The 18,661-nt window shown below is 63.8% G+C and overlaps 7 protein-coding genes across 7 annotated transcripts; 3 read left to right on the plus strand and 4 right to left on the minus strand.

Moving 5' to 3' along the window:
* Nucleotides 1-1,321: 1,321 nt before the first annotated feature.
* Nucleotides 1,322-3,349, minus strand: PFL1_05794 (uncharacterized protein; the record flags this gene model as incomplete). Its single annotated transcript, XM_007883332.1, has 5 exons — nt 1,322-1,518; nt 1,616-1,901; nt 1,990-1,994; nt 2,087-3,119; nt 3,275-3,349. The coding sequence occupies 5 exons, from the start codon at nt 3,347-3,349 to the stop codon at nt 1,322-1,324; spliced, it is 1,596 nt and encodes a 531-aa protein (XP_007881523.1).
* An 836-nt stretch (nt 3,350-4,185) lies between these two features.
* Nucleotides 4,186-9,117, plus strand: PFL1_05795 (uncharacterized protein; the record flags this gene model as incomplete). The annotated part of the gene is made up of 3 exons (XM_007883333.1): nt 4,186-8,559; nt 8,701-8,768; nt 8,883-9,117. 3 exons carry the CDS (start codon nt 4,186-4,188, stop codon nt 9,115-9,117), a joined length of 4,677 nt encoding a protein of 1,558 aa, XP_007881524.1.
* Nucleotides 9,118-9,183: 66 nt separating this feature from the next.
* On the minus strand, nt 9,184-10,340 carry PFL1_05796 (uncharacterized protein; the record flags this gene model as incomplete). Its single annotated transcript, XM_007883334.1, has 4 exons — nt 9,184-9,231; nt 9,350-9,496; nt 9,604-9,658; nt 9,775-10,340. 4 exons carry the CDS (start codon nt 10,338-10,340, stop codon nt 9,184-9,186), a joined length of 816 nt encoding a protein of 271 aa, XP_007881525.1.
* Nucleotides 10,341-10,936: 596 nt separating this feature from the next.
* PFL1_05797 (uncharacterized protein) lies at nt 10,937-13,540 on the plus strand (the record flags this gene model as incomplete). Its single annotated transcript, XM_007883335.1, has 4 exons — nt 10,937-11,989; nt 12,086-12,178; nt 12,289-13,402; nt 13,509-13,540. 4 exons carry the CDS (start codon nt 10,937-10,939, stop codon nt 13,538-13,540), a joined length of 2,292 nt encoding a protein of 763 aa, XP_007881526.1.
* A 76-nt stretch (nt 13,541-13,616) lies between these two features.
* On the minus strand, nt 13,617-15,123 carry PFL1_05798 (uncharacterized protein; the record flags this gene model as incomplete). Its single annotated transcript, XM_007883336.1, has 4 exons — nt 13,617-13,872; nt 13,983-14,089; nt 14,165-14,247; nt 14,343-15,123. 4 exons carry the CDS (start codon nt 15,121-15,123, stop codon nt 13,617-13,619), a joined length of 1,227 nt encoding a protein of 408 aa, XP_007881527.1.
* Nucleotides 15,124-15,496: 373 nt separating this feature from the next.
* On the plus strand, nt 15,497-16,946 carry PFL1_05799 (uncharacterized protein; the record flags this gene model as incomplete). Its single annotated transcript, XM_007883337.1, has 3 exons — nt 15,497-15,553; nt 15,682-15,858; nt 15,987-16,946. The coding sequence occupies 3 exons, from the start codon at nt 15,497-15,499 to the stop codon at nt 16,944-16,946; spliced, it is 1,194 nt and encodes a 397-aa protein (XP_007881528.1).
* Nucleotides 16,947-16,992: 46 nt separating this feature from the next.
* Nucleotides 16,993-18,419, minus strand: PFL1_05800 (uncharacterized protein; the record flags this gene model as incomplete). The annotated part of the gene is made up of 2 exons (XM_007883338.1): nt 16,993-17,994; nt 18,108-18,419. The coding sequence occupies 2 exons, from the start codon at nt 18,417-18,419 to the stop codon at nt 16,993-16,995; spliced, it is 1,314 nt and encodes a 437-aa protein (XP_007881529.1).
* Between the last annotated feature and the right edge of the window lie 242 nt (nt 18,420-18,661).

Consider the following 18,661-nt stretch of genomic DNA (forward strand, 5'->3'; position numbering starts at 1 on the left):
TTCCAAGACCCCGAGGGCATAACAGCACCTTCATCACCAGATGATGGTCACCAGCACAAGCTGCAGCAACCTGGCCTGCACCCCTACACACAACCAGGCTTCAGCACAGCAAATGCAGCACATTCATGACAACACTCCACAGCCAACGCTACGCCGACAAGATATCCGAGGAGATCGCGCATGGAATGGTCCTTGCGCTGACTTTGGCCGCACGTCCTCTGTCGGCCCACGACTCGATTCTCAACGCTGGGCTGCTGCGACACCTCGAGCAAGGCATCGCTCTCGCCAGGGCAAGGGTCAAATACCTTCAGCGCCAAAAGGCGGTCAGCCTCAAGAAGGAGGTGGTTTTGGCTGACCCGGTGTACTGGAAAAGCCTGCCGCCACTCCACAAGAGGCTCGAGTTCTTCCAGGACAACACGGACAAGCTGCATGAAGCCCGGCGATGGCGCTCTGTGGTCATAATCACCCTTTGTCATGGGCCCACAGCGACAATAATGGACATAGTGGCTCACCTGGAAGCCTCTGCCCAAATCATAGCTGTTGTCAAGGGCAGGTTCCTACAAGAGATTCTTGCTGCCATCAAACAACTGTACCAACTTGAGGGTTGGCAATGGACTGTCACAGCCCTGGCTACTGCAGCAACAATCCACATTGCTGTGAATGGACAGAAGCCTGCTGGAGACATCCTTGACAGGCTTGCTTATACATGTCAGGCAGGACCTGGGCAGTTGAGCCCCCAAAGCCTAGCTTGTAGGCCTGGATTCAAGGAGTTGGTGTCAAGAAAATGGAGGCTCCCACTGTTGCAGACCATCAGGCTCAAGACCAAGAACTTGGGACTTCGAGTCTGCTTGGCCAAGTCTGATGTCCGGAGAGGAAATTGCCAACAATGTGAGTGATGAAGCCCAGTTGCGACTGCCCACAATCTGGCAGATGGGCGGCGGAGTCTGCTGCTAGCTACGAGTCTGTGGGGAGCTCCTTCTCCACTTGCGAGCTATGGCGGCAGCAGAAGCAGGCGGCACGCAAGGCGAGGCGAGCAGGCAGAGCGGCAGCTGGGGCAGACTACATGGTGACAAGGGCTTGGGTGTCCGCGACAGTCAAAGACCACCTCCTTTTGACGCTAGCTATGATCGTGTAGCCCGGAATGTCGCTGCTGAGGTTGGCAGCTGCTGTACAGAAAACGTGACTTTCCCGGTAATCGCAGTCACCTGCTTGCCAAAGTTCCTGCTCCTCTTTGACCGGTCGTTGCCATCCCAAAACCAGCTTGTTGCCACGCTGGCGGCGCAAGGGTCTCGGACAGGGCTAGTGATCACGGCAGGCTACGCTAGGAGCTGGTGACGCCGTACCAGGCAAGTCCAGCGCATCCACCGAGGAGGATGGCAAACGCGGGGGCGAGGTTGAACCATTCGACCGCGGTGAAGCTCCAGGCCAGGATCACGCCCCACCATGGGTCGGAGGTGAGCGGCCCGGCTGTCGAGGTCGCGGGTGCCTCGCCCGTCGCTGGCGTGTAAATGTACCCGACTGCAAGTAGACGGGACGAGGGGCAAGCGAGGTTTTGGCGTAGACGGGTGAGACGAGCGCACAGAGAGTGGCGGTCCGCCCCACGTTGAGCACTCACCGAGGAACAGCTGCCACACCGCGGTGAAGACGAGGCCGGCGGCAGCCGCGTTCAGTCCCCTGAGAACGGATTTGGCCGGAGCAAACTTGCGCCAGCGGTTGTAGAGCGGCAGCAGCGCGAGCTTGGCGAGGATGCCGGGTGCAAAGATGCCAAACCAGCCAAGAAAGGCGCCCAGAACCGGGTTCGTCGGATTGCTGAGGATGCCCAGGTAGACGGCAAAGTTGAAGTTGGGTCCGGGCATCGCCTGGAGCACCGCGAAGCCGAGAAGAAAGTCGCGCGGTTCAATCTGTCGACGAAAGCGTCATTGGGCGGTGGGACGACAGGCGTCAGTATGAGAGGGTGAGGAAGGGTTTGCGGTCGATCCTCGCACCTACCCAGCCTTCAAAGCCGGACATCCCGTCGAAGTGCGATAGCGCTAGCGTAAGTACGGGCACTTGGACGGACGTTGGGTACGGAAGACGGCGTGCTCACCATAGTCGACGGTGTAGCCGCGAAGCAATGGGATCACCACGGGTCCCCCTCCAAAGATTGTCACGCCGGCAATGACCATGTTGGTGAGGAAATCAAGCAGTCGTGGCGGATCCCTGAGCAGCGCGCGCACTACGACGAGGACGACGACGAGCAGCACGAAGAGAAGACCTGACAAGACCGCAGCTTTGGCACCGGGAACCTGGAGCTGCGCCTGACGCTGCGTGTCTGGCACGACCTCGACCGGTCCGGCGGGGCCGCTGATGCTGCTGGAAGCAGCCGAACGCTCTGTATGGGCGGCCCTGCTGCGGAGGCCGATGGATGCGCTGGACGACGTTGGCGCGAGCTTCTTGTCCGCCCCGTTATCGTCCGAGGGGCCGTTTCGGTCCGCTGCCTGGTCGGCTGCGCTGCCAGGCGCCTGATCGCTGGGGAGCGCCTCGAGCTCGATGTCATCAGTGGTGTTGGACCCGTCCGGGTCCTGTCGGACATCGTTCTGCCTGCGAGCGGACGAGCGCCGGGACGAGGCCGCGACGACAGTGGTCCAGATCTTTGCGCGATAGTCGAACACGAGGGTCAAGAGGCCGCCGCAGACGACCAGGGTGGGGTACATCCATGGCGCGTGGTAGCAGATGCCAAACGAGGCCGAGCCCAGGACGATGATGCGGGTCAAGCGATCGGTAATGGCGCCCCTTGCGAGCTGCATGGCGGCGAGCGCGATGAGGCCGACGGCGGCCGAGTTGAGGCCTGTAAAAAGGGCCAGGACGATGGCGGGGAGCTCGTCGGGGAAGGCCTTGACCGCGGCGCCGATGGCAGCCATGGCGGCCGCCCCCGGCAGTGACCAGATGAGGAAGGCGAGCAGGCCGGCCAAGGTGCCATGCTTGGCCACGGCAATGGAAAAGGCGAGCTGGGTCGAGCCCGGACCGGGAAGGGCGTTTCCGAGGGCGAAGAGGTCGGCAAACGTGGTGGCATCGAGCCACTGCAGCCTGTCGACGAAGCGCTTCCGCAGAATGACGACGTGCACTCCCGGACCGCCGAACTGTCGTCGGGCAGCGGATTGCCATCGTCCGGTGAGGAAGGGGAGGAGCGTGGAGGATACGAGCGACGTCGGCGCCAGGGTCAGGCCGGATAAGGGACGGCAAGCACGGTCAAAGGCAATGAGGGAGCGAGCGGGTCAAGGAACGGTGTCCTTACCGAGGTAAAGCCAAGGTCCCAAAAGTGGCGGACCACCTCGATCAAGGGGTTGGGGGGCCTCGCCGAGGTCGACATCGTCTCGTTGTTGGGCGGCGCCGGGCGCGCTGGGCGATCTGGTGGTGGTGCAGGCGGTGGCTGGCGGCAGAGGTCGAAGGCAGGAGGTTATGACGGCTTGGCTATTGTGGGAGCGAGGGAGGCCCTTTATACGATCATGGCTGGCCAGAGTGATCCTTGATTGCATCGCGACGGTCGGGGTCGAAGGGGTCCGGCCCGTCGGCGAAGGCCAAGAAGCAAGCAAGCAAGCACAAGCAAGCAAGCAAGCACATCCGAGCAAGCAAGCACAAGCAAGCAAGCAAGCAGCCAGGTTGGGTTCGGCTCTGATAAAGGTGGCCGCGGCCCTTTTTGCGTGCTCTTGTAGCCGGCCTCTTTGGTGCCAAGCCCACACCGTCCCGTTGGCCCACCAAGCACGTGCGAGGGCCTGCAGATCGTTGGATTTGAACAAAGATGCGAGGCTGCATGCCCCGCACAGAGCAGTCGCGCTGGCCTAATATCCGAAATCCGAAGGTCGATCAAGGCGGGGCGGGTGCGTGGTCCGTGACCTCGGTGCAGCCTAGGCCGCTGGCCTGCCAAGATCCTCCACACAGCGACGGCCGGGCTGACGAGGCCCAGACCCTGGGGAGCCAGGGGCAGGCCAGGCCAGGCCAAAGCCCCTAGCAGACCAGACCTGCGCCACTTGCCACCACCACCGCCATCATCACCATCAAGGCACTTTCTACCGACCTCTGACCCCAAAACATCCCATCCCTCTGTTCCTTACGGCCGCTCGCCTCCATCCTCGCGCCGACGGTGCCTTGCACTTCTGCCGCCAAACCACTGTGCCAGTCACCGGCTCGAGGGCGAGCATGACGGCCATGTCTGCTGACGCTGCCTCGAAGCAGCGTGCGCCCGGGCGGTGCCATATGCATGGTTCGTGCGGTAAGAAGAACGTCTTCAGCCCCAGTCTGCCCTGCTCGGTCCCCGGCATCGCTGCCCAAGATCCCCAAGATCCGCAGGATCGCACTGCGCTCGTGGATGTGTGCGGCGCCGACTTCGCGACCGGGCCCGTCTGCTGTACTGCCGACCAGGTAGAGAGTCTGGGGGCCAACCTGCAACAGGCAGAGGCCCTCATCTCGTCCTGCCCCGCCTGCCGCAACAACTTCCGAAGGCTGTTTTGCACCTTTACCTGCTCGCCCAACCAGTCTCAGTTCCTCGACGTCTCTGCCACGCAAAACGTCACTGGCGACGACGGCAAGCCCTCCATCGCCGTCAAGAGCGTAGAGTACTACATCGACCAGGCCTGGAAGGACGCCTTCTTCGACAGCTGCAAGGACGTCAAGTTTGGCGCCAGCAACGGCTTCGCCATGGACCTCATTGGCGGAGGCGCCCGCGATGCCGACGCCTTCCTCAAGTTCCTGGGCGACGAAAGGCCTTTGGTCGGCAGTCCGTTCCAGATCAACTTTCCTCGCGCAATCAGCAGCGCACTCGCAGACGCTGGCGCCGATCCTCACCCGGTCGACTCTCTCCGGAACTCGACCCTCCCGCCGCCGTTGCCGTTCAACGAAACCCCACGCCACTGCAGCGACACAGACCTCCTGTCTCGCTGTGCGTGCGTCGACTGCCCGTCCACCTGCGCCGCCCTACCGCCTGCGCCTCTTCCACCGACCGGCGGCCCGACATGCGAGCTCGCGGGCATCTCGTGCTTCGCCTTTGCCGTCTCGCTCGCCTATCTCGTGTTGGCCGTGGCTTTCTTTGTTGGCTATGGCACTGCCACCAGGATGCGGCGGGGGAGGAGGGGCCCTCAACCGAGGCAGCGGAGCAGTGGATTCAGCGTCTTCAGCGACGCCGGCGACTTTGAACGGGTCCGGCTCACGTCAGAGGACACTCACGACCAGGGCATGGGCAGCGTCCGCCTTTCTGGCGAAGCCGCGGCCGCTTCCAACGGGTCCAGTGTCCGCAGCCGCGACCTGATCGGCGCCCGAGGCCTGGGCCACTATGGCGAGCAGACGTCGAGTTCAAGCTCGGCTCCCGATGGCTTTGGTCGTGGCATCGGCACGGGCATCGGCCTTGGCACCAGCGACGCCCTCTCCGCCTTGGAAGTGTCTCAGCCGCGCAAGTATGTCCTCAACAATCTGCTCTCGCGCTGCTTCTATCGCCTCGGGCTGTTCTGCGCAAAGAGGCCTTATCTCACCTTTATGCTCGCCGCAATCTTCGTCGGCGTCTCTAACATCGGCTGGAACAAGTTCGAGGTCGAGACGGATCCAGTCGGCCTCTGGGTTGCGCCCGACTCCAAGAGCAAACTTCAGAAGGAATACTTCGACGCCGAGTTCGGCCCCTTTTACCGACCGCAGCAGGCCTTTGTCATGGACTCCTCTACTCGTCAACATCTTGATCAGCTAGCGGGAGATCCGAGCCAGCCCCTGCTCTCCTCGCTGCCCCCTGCCTTGTCCTGGGACCGCCTCAACTGGATCAAGGACCTCGAGGCCGACGTCCGCCAGCTCAGTTCGGTCCCCAACGGCTATACGCTCGACGACGTCTGCTTCTCTCCTGCTGGCAAGGGTACGCCTTGCGTGGTCCAGAGTCTGATGGGCTACTTCCAAGACGACCTGGACGGCTTCGGCCTGACTCCCGACAACTGGCAGTCGACCCTGGACCAGTGCGCCGCTTCTCCCGCCGAGTGCCTGCCCGTCTTTGGGCAGCCCTTGAAGCAGAACATCGTCCTCGGTGGGATACCAGAGGTGGTCCGTGAGCCGCAACACGACGGTTCCGACAAAGGTGGCGTCGTTCTGGACCGACCCGGGCGCGCCAGCGACGCTCGGGCGGCGGTCGTCACCTGGGTCCTCGACAATAGCCTCAACCAGACCGAACTGCGCAAGGCCGAAGAGTGGGAAGACGCCTTACTGACCTTGCTCCTCCAAGTGTCCGGAGCACAGAAGGTATCGGCCGGCCCGGGGGGTCCTGCCACGGAGCACGACCTGTCGCGCAGACGTCGCGAACTCGGCCTCGAGCTCTCCTTCAGCACCGGCGTCAGCCTGGAAAACGAGATCGGAAGCAGCAGCAACACAGACGTCGGCATCGTTGTCCTCTCGTATCTCTTGATGTTCCTCTACGCAGCCTTGACGCTGGGCGGTGGCGGACCTCGCAACGTCGAGCATGGCACCCGGCCAGACCAAGCCGCAACGGGCCTCGAGGATACGGCGGCCGCTTCCTCCTCGACTTGGTCATCCGACTTTGTCCTGTACTTGAGGGGTCGCAGGAGAGCCGCTGCAGCTCCGCCGCTCTTCCCGAGGCCGGCGCCCGGTGCGAGGCCGGCTTCAGGGCTTCTGGCGATCGTTGGGAGCTTCTGCACGCGCTCAAAATTCACCCTCGGGCTCTTTGGCATCGCCATGGTGCTCGTCTCGGTGTCCTGCGCGGTCGGCATTTTCAGCGCCTTCAACGTCAAGGTCACCCTGATCATTGCCGAGGTGATCCCCTTCATGCTGCTGGCTGTCGGGGTCGACAACATCTTTTTGCTCTGCAACGAGATGGACAAGCAGGACGTCTGCACAGCTCGCGAGGGCCCTTTCGGAACCGGCAGCTTGCCGCGCTCCCTCGGAGGCGCCGCAGGGATGTTGCCCAGTAACGCCGGGGCCAGCGACGAACGCGACGAGATACACCTCATCGACGGCGGCGACCAGGTGGGCTATGGGGGCCCTGGGCACTCCCTTGCCGACGACGGTGTCCGACTCCCATCGCACGAGCGGGCAGCCCGCGCGCTCTCGCGCATGGGTCCCTCGATTCTCCTCAGCGCATCTACGCAGATTGTCGCGTTCCTGCTGGGTGCCATGGTGCCCATGCCGGCGGTGCGTAACTTTGCTCTGTACGCCGCCGGCAGCATGCTGATCGTCGCGACGATGCACTGCACCGTCTTCGTTGCCGCCATGGCGCTCGACGCGGATCGGACCGAGAGCGGTAGGATCGACTGTCTTCCGTGCGTCAAGGTTCGACAAGCAGTCTCATTGCCGGAAGGCAGGTCTGTCGGCGATGCCTCGGGCTCGACCGTGAGTCCTTCGGACCCCGGCCCTCTTTCCCGCTTCATCAAGTTCTCCTTCGCCCCCGCGCTGTTGCGTCCGACGGTCAAGCGGGCGGTCATCGCGGCGTTTGTCGGCGTCACGGTGCTGGGTGCGATCGGCGTCCGGCGGATCGAAATGGGCCTGGACCAGAGACTCGCCCTCCCCTCTCAGTCGTACCTCAGGGCCTACTTCGACGCTGTTGATGGCCTGCTGGACGTCGGTCCTCCGGTCTACTTTGTCGCAGCAGGTGTCGATCCGACCGAGCGCAAGGGCCAGCGGGCGCTCTGCGGCCGATTCACCACCTGCAACGACCTTTCGCTCGCCAATTGGCTCGAGGGCGAAAGGAGGCGGCCGGAAGCCTCGTTCCTCGCCGAACCGGCAAGCAGCTGGATCGACGATTTCCTGCAGTGGCTCAACCCAGTGTTGGAGGGCTGCTGCCGCGTTCGGAAACGGGACCCGACCACCTTTTGCGGGCCTACCGAGAGCGAATACGCCTGCCAACCCTGCTTCCAGGACCGCCAGCCGCCATGGAACATCACCATGGACGGCCTGCCAGAGGACGGCGAGTTCCTCAGGTACCTGCAGCAATGGCTGCACAGTCCGACCAACGAGGACTGCCCCCTGGGTGGACAGGCAGCCTACTCGTCGGCGCTCAGCCTCAGGTCGGATGCCGAGCAGCGCGTCACCGGCGTCGAAGCCTCCCACTTTCGCACCTACTTCCGGCCTTTGCGCTCGCAGGCCGACTTTATCCACGCCCTCGAGGCTGCCGAGCGCATCTCTGAAGAGGTTTCCGCCCGGACCGGCGCACGGGTGTTCCCCTACAGCCTCTTTTTCGTCTTTTTCGAGCAGTACACCTACCTCGCCTCGATGGCGACGCGGATCCTGGGCGCCGCTGCCGTCGCCATCTTCGCGATCACCACGCTGCTGCTGGGGAGCTGGCGCACCGGTCTGCTCGTCACCGTCTGCGTCGCCAACGCCGTCTTTGGCGTGGCCGGCATGATGGGCTACTGGGGCATCCAGTTCAACGCGCTGACGCTCGTCAACTTGAGCGTCTGCTCCGCCATTGGCGTCGAGTTCTGCGCCCACATCGCGCGCGCCTTTATGCGGGCGCCCGGTTCGCTGCCGCGTTCGCACCCCATGTCCCAGAAGGAGAGGGACGAGCGGGCCTGGGCCGCTTTGGCCGACGTTGGAGACTCGGTGAGTGTCGCGAGTCATCCATGCGGGGCAGTAGTGCCGTGCGACGACCCGGCGCAACGCTTTTACGACCGCGACTGCGACCGCGACCGAAGCTGACCCTGGCTCGTCACCCACGTCCCCTCCACGTCCGATGCCGATCAGGTGGTCAGCGGCATCTTTTCGACCAAGCTGCTGGGTGTCGGCGTGCTCATTTTCACCAAGTCGGACCTGTGAGTGCGGTCCCTTGTCGCTACGCTACGCAGGCGGGGCCTCGTCACCGCTGACGCGATAAGAAAGCCTTCTTCGTCCGCCGTCTCCCCCCTGTGCCTGGTCCCTGCTTCCAGGCTCAAGCTCTACTACGCGCGTACGTGGCTGAGCCTCATCGTGCTGGGTTTCTTGCACGGCCTGGTGCTGTTGCCGGTGTTGCTGAGCCTGTTCGGCGGCAGGGGCTGGAGCAACGGCGAAGACGAGAACGACGTCAAGCGCCGCCTCCTCCGAGCCGGCGACGAGTATCGCCCTCTGTTGGGCGGCGAAGAGGACGAGGCGAGCTCTGACGCGGACGACCATGGTGGCCGATAGCGACTCTGCCGCAGAGAAAGTCCCCCTTCCCTCCTGGGCGCCGTCTCTCGTCCGTCCCCGCACTTGCTATTGCGCTGTCTGGTTGGCCAGGATCTTTCGCCTTTCTCCCTCGAGCTAGACAGATGAGGCGAGGGCAGTCGATGGTCCGAGTTTCGCATCAGCAAACGGTGTTGGGCATCTCGACCGCATCGCCGGCAGTCTGACCAGGCCTCGATCGACCGACCGTACTCACCACCTTGACGACACGATTCCAGCTGTTGGCCTTCGCTTGCGCGCCATTGGGTATGGGCCCGACGTTGGTGCCGTCGACGAAAGAACGCAGCTGTTGGTGATCCAGGTTCGGCACGTTGGTCGACGCGGGATCGTAGCCGGGACCAGACTGGTTGCAGGTAGGATGGCAAGACGACGGCGCGCGCGGTGAGCATGCTAGCAAAAGAGGCCTGCTGCTCCACGAGGACCGAACGAGGGCCGTTTGATGCGACTTACGATGACGACCTCGTCCAGAACGATGATATGTGAGCCATGCCACCTGCATGGCAGCCTGTGGGGGTTGGGTGAGGGATGACAACAACGAAGAAGGCCATCAGCAAGCCGCTAGGGTGCGCAAGAAGGCGGGCGCCGGGACGCCGCCGTGGCAGTCTGCAACGGCTGGCTCACGTCTTGCTGAGGGCATCAAATACGAGCTGGCCGATCTCTGAGACTTCCTTGCCGCCCAGCTTTGCTGCCTTTGTCAGGCTCTGCTTGACGGCGTGCGCCTCCCTGGCCTGGGCCACGGCCAGAGACACGGGATGCGTGGGCGTCAGGCCTTGGGTTGGATCTGGCCGAGGCGCTGCATCGGACTGTGTGCTGGAGCTGTTGGGCTGCTGCTGCTGCTGCTGCTGCTGCGGTGACGGGATGAATTCGACCTTTTTGATCTCGGAGATTTTGACAATCTTGAAGCCAGTCGAGGCGGGGGCCGATGTGTTGGGCGAGGAGCGATTGCGAGTGGCGTGGAGGGCAGCGGCGGCGGCGGCGGGTGCCGATGCGAGCAGGGTGGGCAAGGGTTCCGGCGACGTTTCGAGGGCCACTGCGCCGAGGGAGGGATCGTAGGCCCAAAGTTTGCCGGTGAGCTGGCGCGCGGGCCGGGAGCCAGCGGGAGGAGAAGAGGAGCTGGGTGCCGCCGCGGGTGGGGAGAGGGTCAAGCGTACATGGTGGCCGAGGAGCTTGTCGAGGCTGTTTGACATGGTGAAGGAGAGGGAGCGAGGTGCACGCAGCACAGACCCGGCGGTGGCTGGCCTGGACTGGAGGGCAACGAAAAGAGTGTCGAGGATCAAGGAGATGGAGCCAAGCGGCGGCAGGCGAGCGAGGCGACGAAAGTGCACGTGGGAGCGGCAGGGTGCAAGGATGGGGCGAGCAGAAACGTAGCTGGTCGTTGTCGGGAGCGGGAGTACAAGGGGCTCTGCCAGGACCGAGTTGCAAGAGAGTAAGAGAGAGAGAGGGAGAGTGGTAGTGAGGTGGTGCGAAGGAAGCAGAGGGGCGTCGCTGGGTCGGGGACTGGACCTGGCTGGTGCGCCCTGGCGCGCAGCAAGTCTCGTCTGGGCTGGGCTGGAGGCTGGGCTAGCAAGGGGCTGGCTAGCAAGCAAGGCTGGCTGGGCTAGCCTGGCTAGCAAACAGGCCAAGCTCAACGGAACCGAAACGCTCCACCCCCGGCCCACGACTACTGGCGCCTGACGTGCCTGCGCACCCAGCCTCGCTACCACCACTCTCCTTCGCCACCTCTCCGTCGGCTGGCCAACCAAACTCGAGAGCACACAACCGCACTCGCGCTCTGGCCAACAACATGTCTTCGAGTCGCCATCCCGAACACGAAACTCGCACCGCCACAGCCGGTCGCAGCGGCGGCAGCTCCGCACACCGACACCACCCCCGCGACAGTGACAATGATCCTGACCCTCGATCCGACCACGACCACCGCCATCACCGACATGAACACCGATCCTCGAGCCGCAAGCGCAGCCCAGATCCGCACGATGACCGCGACCGCGACCGCGACCGCAAGTCTTCCCGCTCGCACCGCCACGCAGATCGCAGCACCCACCACGACACCCACACCCGCGATGAGGGCACCAGCAGACGGCACCGCGACCATCACCATCGGGACAGGGACGCAGATCGAAGCTCGCATCGCCATTCCACCAGCTCCTCTAAGCGGAGGGAGACTTCCGAGGAGCGTCGCGAGCGAAAGGCCGCCAAGCGCGCAAAGCGCCGGAGGGAGCTCGACGAGTACAAGCTCGACGACGACGACGAAGACTCGGCCGTCGCCCAACGCACCGCTGCAGCCGAGCTCATGATGTACAGCGCAGAGGACAACCCCTTCAACGACGCCAACCTCGGACAGAAGTTCACCTGGGGCAAAAAGGAAGAAAAGGATCGCAAGCTCGGCCTCTCAAAGAGGGAGGCCGAGCTCAGAGACGCGCAGCGCAGGCAAGAAGCCATGGCAGAGATCGAAAAGCTCAATGCCAAACGCGCAGAGAGGGAGAGGGAGGCGGCCATTCGCGAGGAAGAGGAGGCTCGCATGGCCCGCCTCGCCGAGTCCGCCCAGATGGCAGAGTGGGTCGCCAAAGAAGACGACTTCTACCTCGAGCAGTCCAAGCGACGCGCCGCCATCCGGATCAGGGAGAATCGCGCCAAACCCATCGACATCCTCAGCATCAACCTCAAGTGGGCGGACCCCCACCTCGGTCACCGCAATGCGGGCAAGGCAGCGCAGCTCAACACGAGCGAGGCTCAGGACGTGGCCGAAGACGCCGACGATGTCGTCGACGACGACGATGACGACGATGACGAGGCTGGCCTCGAGATCGACCTGGAGGAGCCGTACAACATCTTTGAGGTGAGCCCGATGATGACGCACCCACGGATGTGCGAACGAGACCAGTCAGCCCCGAGCAGCCCCGTGCTAAAGTGATGCTGCCTCTGTTCCGGTCAGAATCTCACCTTGGAAGAGACTCAAGAGCTCCATCAGGACGTCAAGATGTACCTCTCTTTGGAAAAAGTCGAGGCGAACCTCGAGTTCTGGCGGGTGAGTCCTACCGCCATGCAGTGCCCACGCCGCCGGGTGACGCGGAGGCTGACAGATCGACCCTGTGAATGCCGCGTCCCTCCCGCCGTATTGTCGCCGTTGCTCTCCAGTCGATGCTCATCGTGTGCGACGACAAGCTCGACGAGCTCAGGGAAGCCGCTGGTCAGGATGCGCCGGGTGGCAGCTTTGCGCCTGGCTCCCGCCTCGACGCCGCGGAAAAGACCAAGATCAACGACATGCTCTCTGTCAAGTCGACCGACGAGCTCATGACGCTCCAAGAGCAGGTCCGCTCGAAGCTCGCGTCGGGCGAGCCAGTCGACGTCGAGTACTGGGAGCGGGTGCTCAAGTCCATCGTCGTATGGCGCGCAAAAGCCAAGCTGCGAGACATGCACGAGGTCGTGCTGTCCAACCGGATCGAGTACCTCCAGCGAAAACAGAGGGACGAGGCGCTCCGTCAACAGAGGAACCTTCTCAGCCAGCTGGGCGACGACGCTGTCCGCGACCAGAAGGATGCCGACCGCATCGCCGCGGTCGACCAGAGCCTCCAGGCAGAGCGGGACGCGGCCGAGGCGGCCGAGCTCGAGGGGCTGTACGATGCCGACGAGATGGAGCCGGAACCCGTCGACTACAGCAAGCTGCGCTACGACGACCGACAGCTGCCCGTCTACACTGTCGAAGAGGACCGGAAACGCATCGTCGAGGCGCGCAGGCGGGTCGTCGGGGCCGCCTTCATTCCCCGGGCTCGCGGCGACGACTCGATCGTAGGCGACGACGGCGATCCGGCCATGGCCATGTTCCGCAAGGAGGCCAACCGTGCGCTCGACGTCGAGGAAGAGACGTTCAACGCCGACGAGAACCTGGCGCGCAGGGTCTACCAGTGGGAGGACAAGTACCGGCCGCGCAAGCCGCGCTACTTCAACCGGGTCCACACAGGCTACGAGTGGAACAAGTACAACCAGACCCACTACGATACCGACAATCCGCCGCCCAAGATTGTTCAGGGCTACAAGTTCAACATCTTTTACCCGGACCTCATCGACAAGAGCGTCGCGCCGACGTACAAGATCATCAAGGAGCCGGACAACCAGGATACGGTGCTTCTCAGGTTCACGGCGGGACCGCCGTACGAGGACATTGCGTTCCGCATCGTCAACCGAGAGTGGGAGTACTCGCATCGCCGCGGCTTCCGCAGCAGCTTTGATCGAGGCATCCTGCAGCTCTACTGTGAGTGGCTGCTTTAAGCGTCGGCAGCGTTGCGAGAAAACGGCGGCACTGACGCTGACTGGTGCTTTGATCTGCCGTCGGCGGCGCGTTTCCCTGACCTTGGCAGTCAACTTCAAGCGCCTTCGATATCGGAAGTAGAGGCGGCCCCATGGGATGTTGCCGGCGCCAGCGATGCTGCTCCTTGCCGGAACGATGTCCGGTCCACGGTCCAGCTTCAAAATACGTGCCACAGCGAGATCTTGCCGTCCCTGCCACCGGCGGCGAGCGCCGACTGCGTTTGGCTGATTTCGAGCGGACGCCGCTGCGTGTCTTCCCCGCTGTGGTGTCCGAGGTCGTCTTCGACGTCGTCGTCTGAGTCGACGCCGGGCTGCTGCCCTCTGTGCTCGAAAAAGGCCAGCGTCTCGACCGTGTCGCGGTGGTAGTCGAGCGAGCCTAGCTCTTGCAGAGTCGCCGACGAGTGGAGGCGTATTCTGTTTTGTCTCGAGGTCGAGGAGATGGATGCGGACAGGACAATATGGCGGCTTAGTCCTACCTCGCGCGTGGCCGCTAGTTCGTTGCGTGGCGGGACTGGCCGACTCACCTCCCGTCCCAGCCGGCGGCTGCGATGACCTTGTCGTCGTTGCGGACAGAGACAGCTGCACGTCCTGGTTTGCCAGTCTCGCTGATTAGGGGCTGGGTGTCGGCGTCCTGGAGACATCAAGGAGGGAAGCTCTGTCGGCGTTGGTACCGCATCGGTCGGGTGCGGCGTCATAGTGGACCTACCCAAATGCTGAAACGCGATATGCGATCGTCTGCGCCCACCGAGACGCCATGCTCGCCGTCGTCGGTCAGGGAGATATCCATGACTGGGGCCGCAGGTTGTGAGCACCGCATCCGTCGGTCGGTCAGTCAAGTCGCGGCAAGAGGGCGGGCGTGGCCGGAGAGTACGGGCGCGACTCACCCGACTCGGAATGAAGGCGGCGCTGCCACGCCAGCGTCCAGCCCGTTGGCTGGTCGTGGCTCCACAGCTTGACGTAGCCGTCCTCGTAGCCGACCAGGCAGGCGAGCGAGCCGTGCGGGGTTCGGCGTGGCCGCAAGAGGCGCAGCGACATGATGATGGGTTGGCGGTGGCCCGGCTTGGCAGCAATGTCGGGTTTGGACACGGCCTGGTGGATCCGGTTGCCGGTGGGGAGGTGGAACACGTCGAACCACGCCGCGTCGAGGGTGTGTGGCACGGCGATGAGCGCTTGGAAGGGAGGGTGGGTGTCGTCGTCGTCGATGGTGGTGGCGGCGTGCGCCGGTGGGTTTGTTAGCAGGAGGGAGAACCTGGCAAAGTTGAGCGCGTTGACCTCGAGCTGGCAGACGAGGGTGGGGGTTGGGAGTGACTGGACGAGGCGCGAGGGGATCGAGATGCTGTGGGGGGCGGTGTGATTGGGTATGGCTATGGCATCGGCGCCGGCGGCGGCGGCGGCACGGTGGCCGCGGTGTGTGTTGGCGAGGCGCCAGAGGGCGAGGCGGTTGTCTCTGCCATGGGTGATTGCGAGGTTGCCGTGGAGGTTTACGCCGAGGATGGAGTCGGAGTGCGGGGACCAGAAGGCGTGCTGGCGGTAGTGGTCGAGGTGGGTGACCGAGACGCGGCCGATTGCGTCGCCGGCGATGAGGAGCTGGGTGTGTGAGTCGACAAAGAGGTGCTGGATCGAGTGGGGCGAGTGATGGCGGAGGACCCAGAAGGGGGCGGGCATCGGCACCGTTGCAACAGTGAGGATTATCGCTGGGAGGGCCCAAGGTGTGAGGGGTCGGGCCAAGGTGAGGAATGAGGTGGCGGTGGTGGTGGTTGGTGGGTCAGAGGCAACAAAGGTCGAGGCGGGCGAGGCAGCGTCAGTCTTTCGTGTTCTTACGAGCACAGAAACAAGAAAGGCGCCGAGTGTTGGCCTCCCTCCACACGCGTGGCATGCTGGTTGGCGGCCCCCTTTTGCAGGCGGCCATAACGTCGTTGTCGACGGCGTCGCGCGGCCCAAAGGCGAGAGAGAATCCATCCTCCAACCGCCCATCAACCATCCCGTTGGCACAAGCTCGATAGAAACCTGCCAGCCGACTTGGCAGCCATCCTCAATCATGTCCATCAACCGCATCACAAAGACCATCGTCGCCACCGGCGGCCACTCGGGCCTCGTGAGGGCCCGCTCGCTCCGCAGCCTCAACCGTCCTCTCTCCTCCGCCAACGATGCTGACTTTCATCTCAATCATTCCCCGCCTGCCTTGCCTCTCACCCCATCTCCATGGCCCCCCCTCCGCTTCAGGGCCTCGAGGCACTCAAGTCGCTGCTCAACTCACCCTACACCTCCACGACCAACTGCCACCTCATCCTCTTCGCCAGAGACCCATCGGCAGACCATTGTCAGAGGGCCAGGCGCGAGCTGCTCCAAAACGCCTCGGCATCCCCAGACAAGAGCCTCACCGTCGATCTGAGGCGCATGGTGAGCGTTCCGCGTCCCCAACGCCTTTCCAAGCCCCCTCGCCCTCTTTGGCCTCACGTACATGCGGCCATACCATCCCTTCGCGCTCACGGCCCATCTGAACATGTCCCTGCCATCCCGCACTCCAGGACCTCGCCTCGCTCGCCTCGGTCCGAACGGCCGCTGCTTCGCTCTGCAACGAGCTCAAACAGGCTCACGGCGGCCGCATCGATCTCCTCCTCCTCAACGCCGCCGTCGCAAAGTCGCAGAGGCTGCTGGTGCAAGATGATGACGACCACTCGGCCCACCCCGACCAGCTCAAGGACGCCCAGGCCCGGTACGAAATGACCGCCTGCGTCAACCACGTCGCCCACCTCGTCCTTCTCAAGGAACTCGAGCCGGCCATACTCCGCTTCGCCTCACATCCAGCCTCCATGGCAGGCATCAGCCCTTCGCCGCCAAAGACGCGCATCGTCTTCACCGGCAGCGCCCTGCACCGCTCCGTCAAGGACACTGCCGCCCTCGACGACCTCTTCGCAGCATCCCAACACGAACGACCCGCCGCCGACTGGAGCCTGATGCGCTCGTACGGTCACTCAAAGTTCCTACAGATGCTCGGCATCCGCGCCTACCGTCGCAAGCTCGCCCAGACCCTCGAGCAGCACGGCAAGTCGAGCCATCGGGCCGTCGACATCGTCGTGGTCCAGCCCGGCTTTGTGCCCTCGACTGGCCTGAGCCGAGAGACGGGGTGGCTCAGCAGGCTCGCCATGTCGTACATCTTGCCCCTCTTCCCCTTTGCCACTTCTCCAACGCAGGCCGGCTCCTGGATCGCAAGGGCTTGCTACGTTGACCTAGACCAGGACGCTGCCACGGCCCAGACCCCGGCAGCCAGCCATGACGGCGACACGGACGGTGACGATGCAGACGGCTGGACGAGCAACGAGGGCACGGTCAGGGCGGCGCTGCTCGAAAAGGCCGGCCCAGATCAGGCTTTTGCCAGGCCGGACAAGAGGACAGCCGACGTGACGCTCCAGGACAAGTGGTGGCCCACGACCTGCGATTCCGCCGGCACTGGTCAGCCCGTGTCCCCTGCGGACCCCTTGGGCTGATCGCAACCTCAACCGCGCCGCAGCTAGGGCTAGATAGGACCCTGCGTCAATCGCCCTCGTCGAGGTCATTTCCGGTGCCGAGGACCGATCCTTCCCTTTCGAGCATCTGTGTGGCAAGCTGGAAGCCCTCGAGTTCGCCATCTTGCCTCTCTGCAATGTCCTCGGATGGTTCCCGCATCGAGGCGGACTGGTCTGGCCCGGGCAGGGTTGGCATCGGGGCGGGCGTGCCAGCCTCGGTGGCGGGTGTAAGGCCCCTGAATAGCGGTGTCGAGCCGCGTGCCAGGCTGGCATTTCGGCTGAACCGAGCGGACGGCTCCACTGACGTGAAGCGGCTCTGGGTCGAAGCGGCGCGCCCGTTGCGGCTGCTGGACGCCAGAGCCCCCGCGGCGACGGGAGCGACGGAGAGCTGGCGCCGCTCTTCGGTCTTTTTCTCGCCAAAGAGGTCGGGATGGTCGGAGATGTAGCGCTTTGTCGGCTCGACGACGAGGACGAGCAGCTTGCCAAAGATGCGGAAGCCGGCGTACTTGACCGACAGCCTGGGCTTCATCTTTTCTTCGTCGTCCTGGGTGATTTCAATGGCGTCGTTGTGGCCGGGTGAGTCGGCGAGACTCGCATCCTCGGCCTCGTCCTTGATCTGTACGGGCTCGTTGAGCCGACGCCGCTTGCTGCGCCTGGGCGCAGGCGCCTGGCCGTCGGGTTCGTCGTCGTAGACCGAGCCTCCGCGAAAGAGGGCTTCGACGCCTTGTTGGCCTGCGCTCTCGTCCTCATCGGACTCGTGCGGCAAGCGGGCGGGCTCTGCTGCGGGTCCGCGAGCGGGAGGCGGGCGAGGAGCGGAAGGTTCGACGAAGCCATCGTCGTCATCGTCGTCATCGACGTTTATGGGTGCGCTGGTGGCAGGTTCTGGCTTGACGGCGGCGAATTCGGCGGCGCTCTGTGGCGCGTGGGGGTTGCTGCTTCTGTGGGGGATGGGTGCGTGGACGTTGCCAGCTTCATCCTCGACCTTGACCTCGGAGAGCGACGGGTCCTGTGGGAACACGAGCGACTTTTCCTGGAGCAGCAGGCAGGCGGCGAGCCGAGAGTGACGGGGCGGAGGGGAAAGAGGCGGTGTGAGCTGACTTATGCGCGCGCAAGGATGATGGGGATAGGAGAGGGCGGGCGCACCTTGAGCAGAACGGCATGGCGGTCGTCCATTTTCCTGAAAAAGTAGGCCACCTGCCAGTCTTTTTCGCTGTAGACGTCGACTTTTTCCTTTTTGCTCATGTTTGCGATTGCGCCCTGCTTGTCTGCCTCTCTGCGCAGCTTTGGCATGATGCGCGACTTGAGGACGGCGAGGAGCATCTTGAGTATGTGCGGGTTGGCGTTGAACCAGTCGACGTGGCGGTGGTCGAGATAGAGGATGGTCTGGAGCACGGCGTAGGGCGAGGCACGGAGGTAGAAGACATTGCGCTGGGTGAACTTGGACATGGACGACATGGCGGCGACGGGCGTGGGTGTGTGGGCAGGTGGGGCGTGGTGCTGGATTTCTCGCTTGCCCGCGAATGCCACGGGTGTGCGCGGGAAGAGGATGGTGACGAGGAGACGTGGTGGTGGGGCAAAGGGGAAGGACGACGGGCGTACGACGAGAATCCAACATGGAGCGGCGTTGCCATCATTCCATCCATCCTCAGAGAGGGCGCATGCCTCCACCTCTGCTCAGCCCAACCTCGGAAGTCGGG

Source organism: Pseudozyma flocculosa (genome assembly GCF_000417875.1).
Source record: "Pseudozyma flocculosa PF-1 unplaced genomic scaffold scaffold00022, whole genome shotgun sequence".
In the NCBI taxonomy this organism is placed as follows: Eukaryota; Fungi; Basidiomycota; class Ustilaginomycetes; order Ustilaginales; family Ustilaginaceae; genus Pseudozyma; species Pseudozyma flocculosa.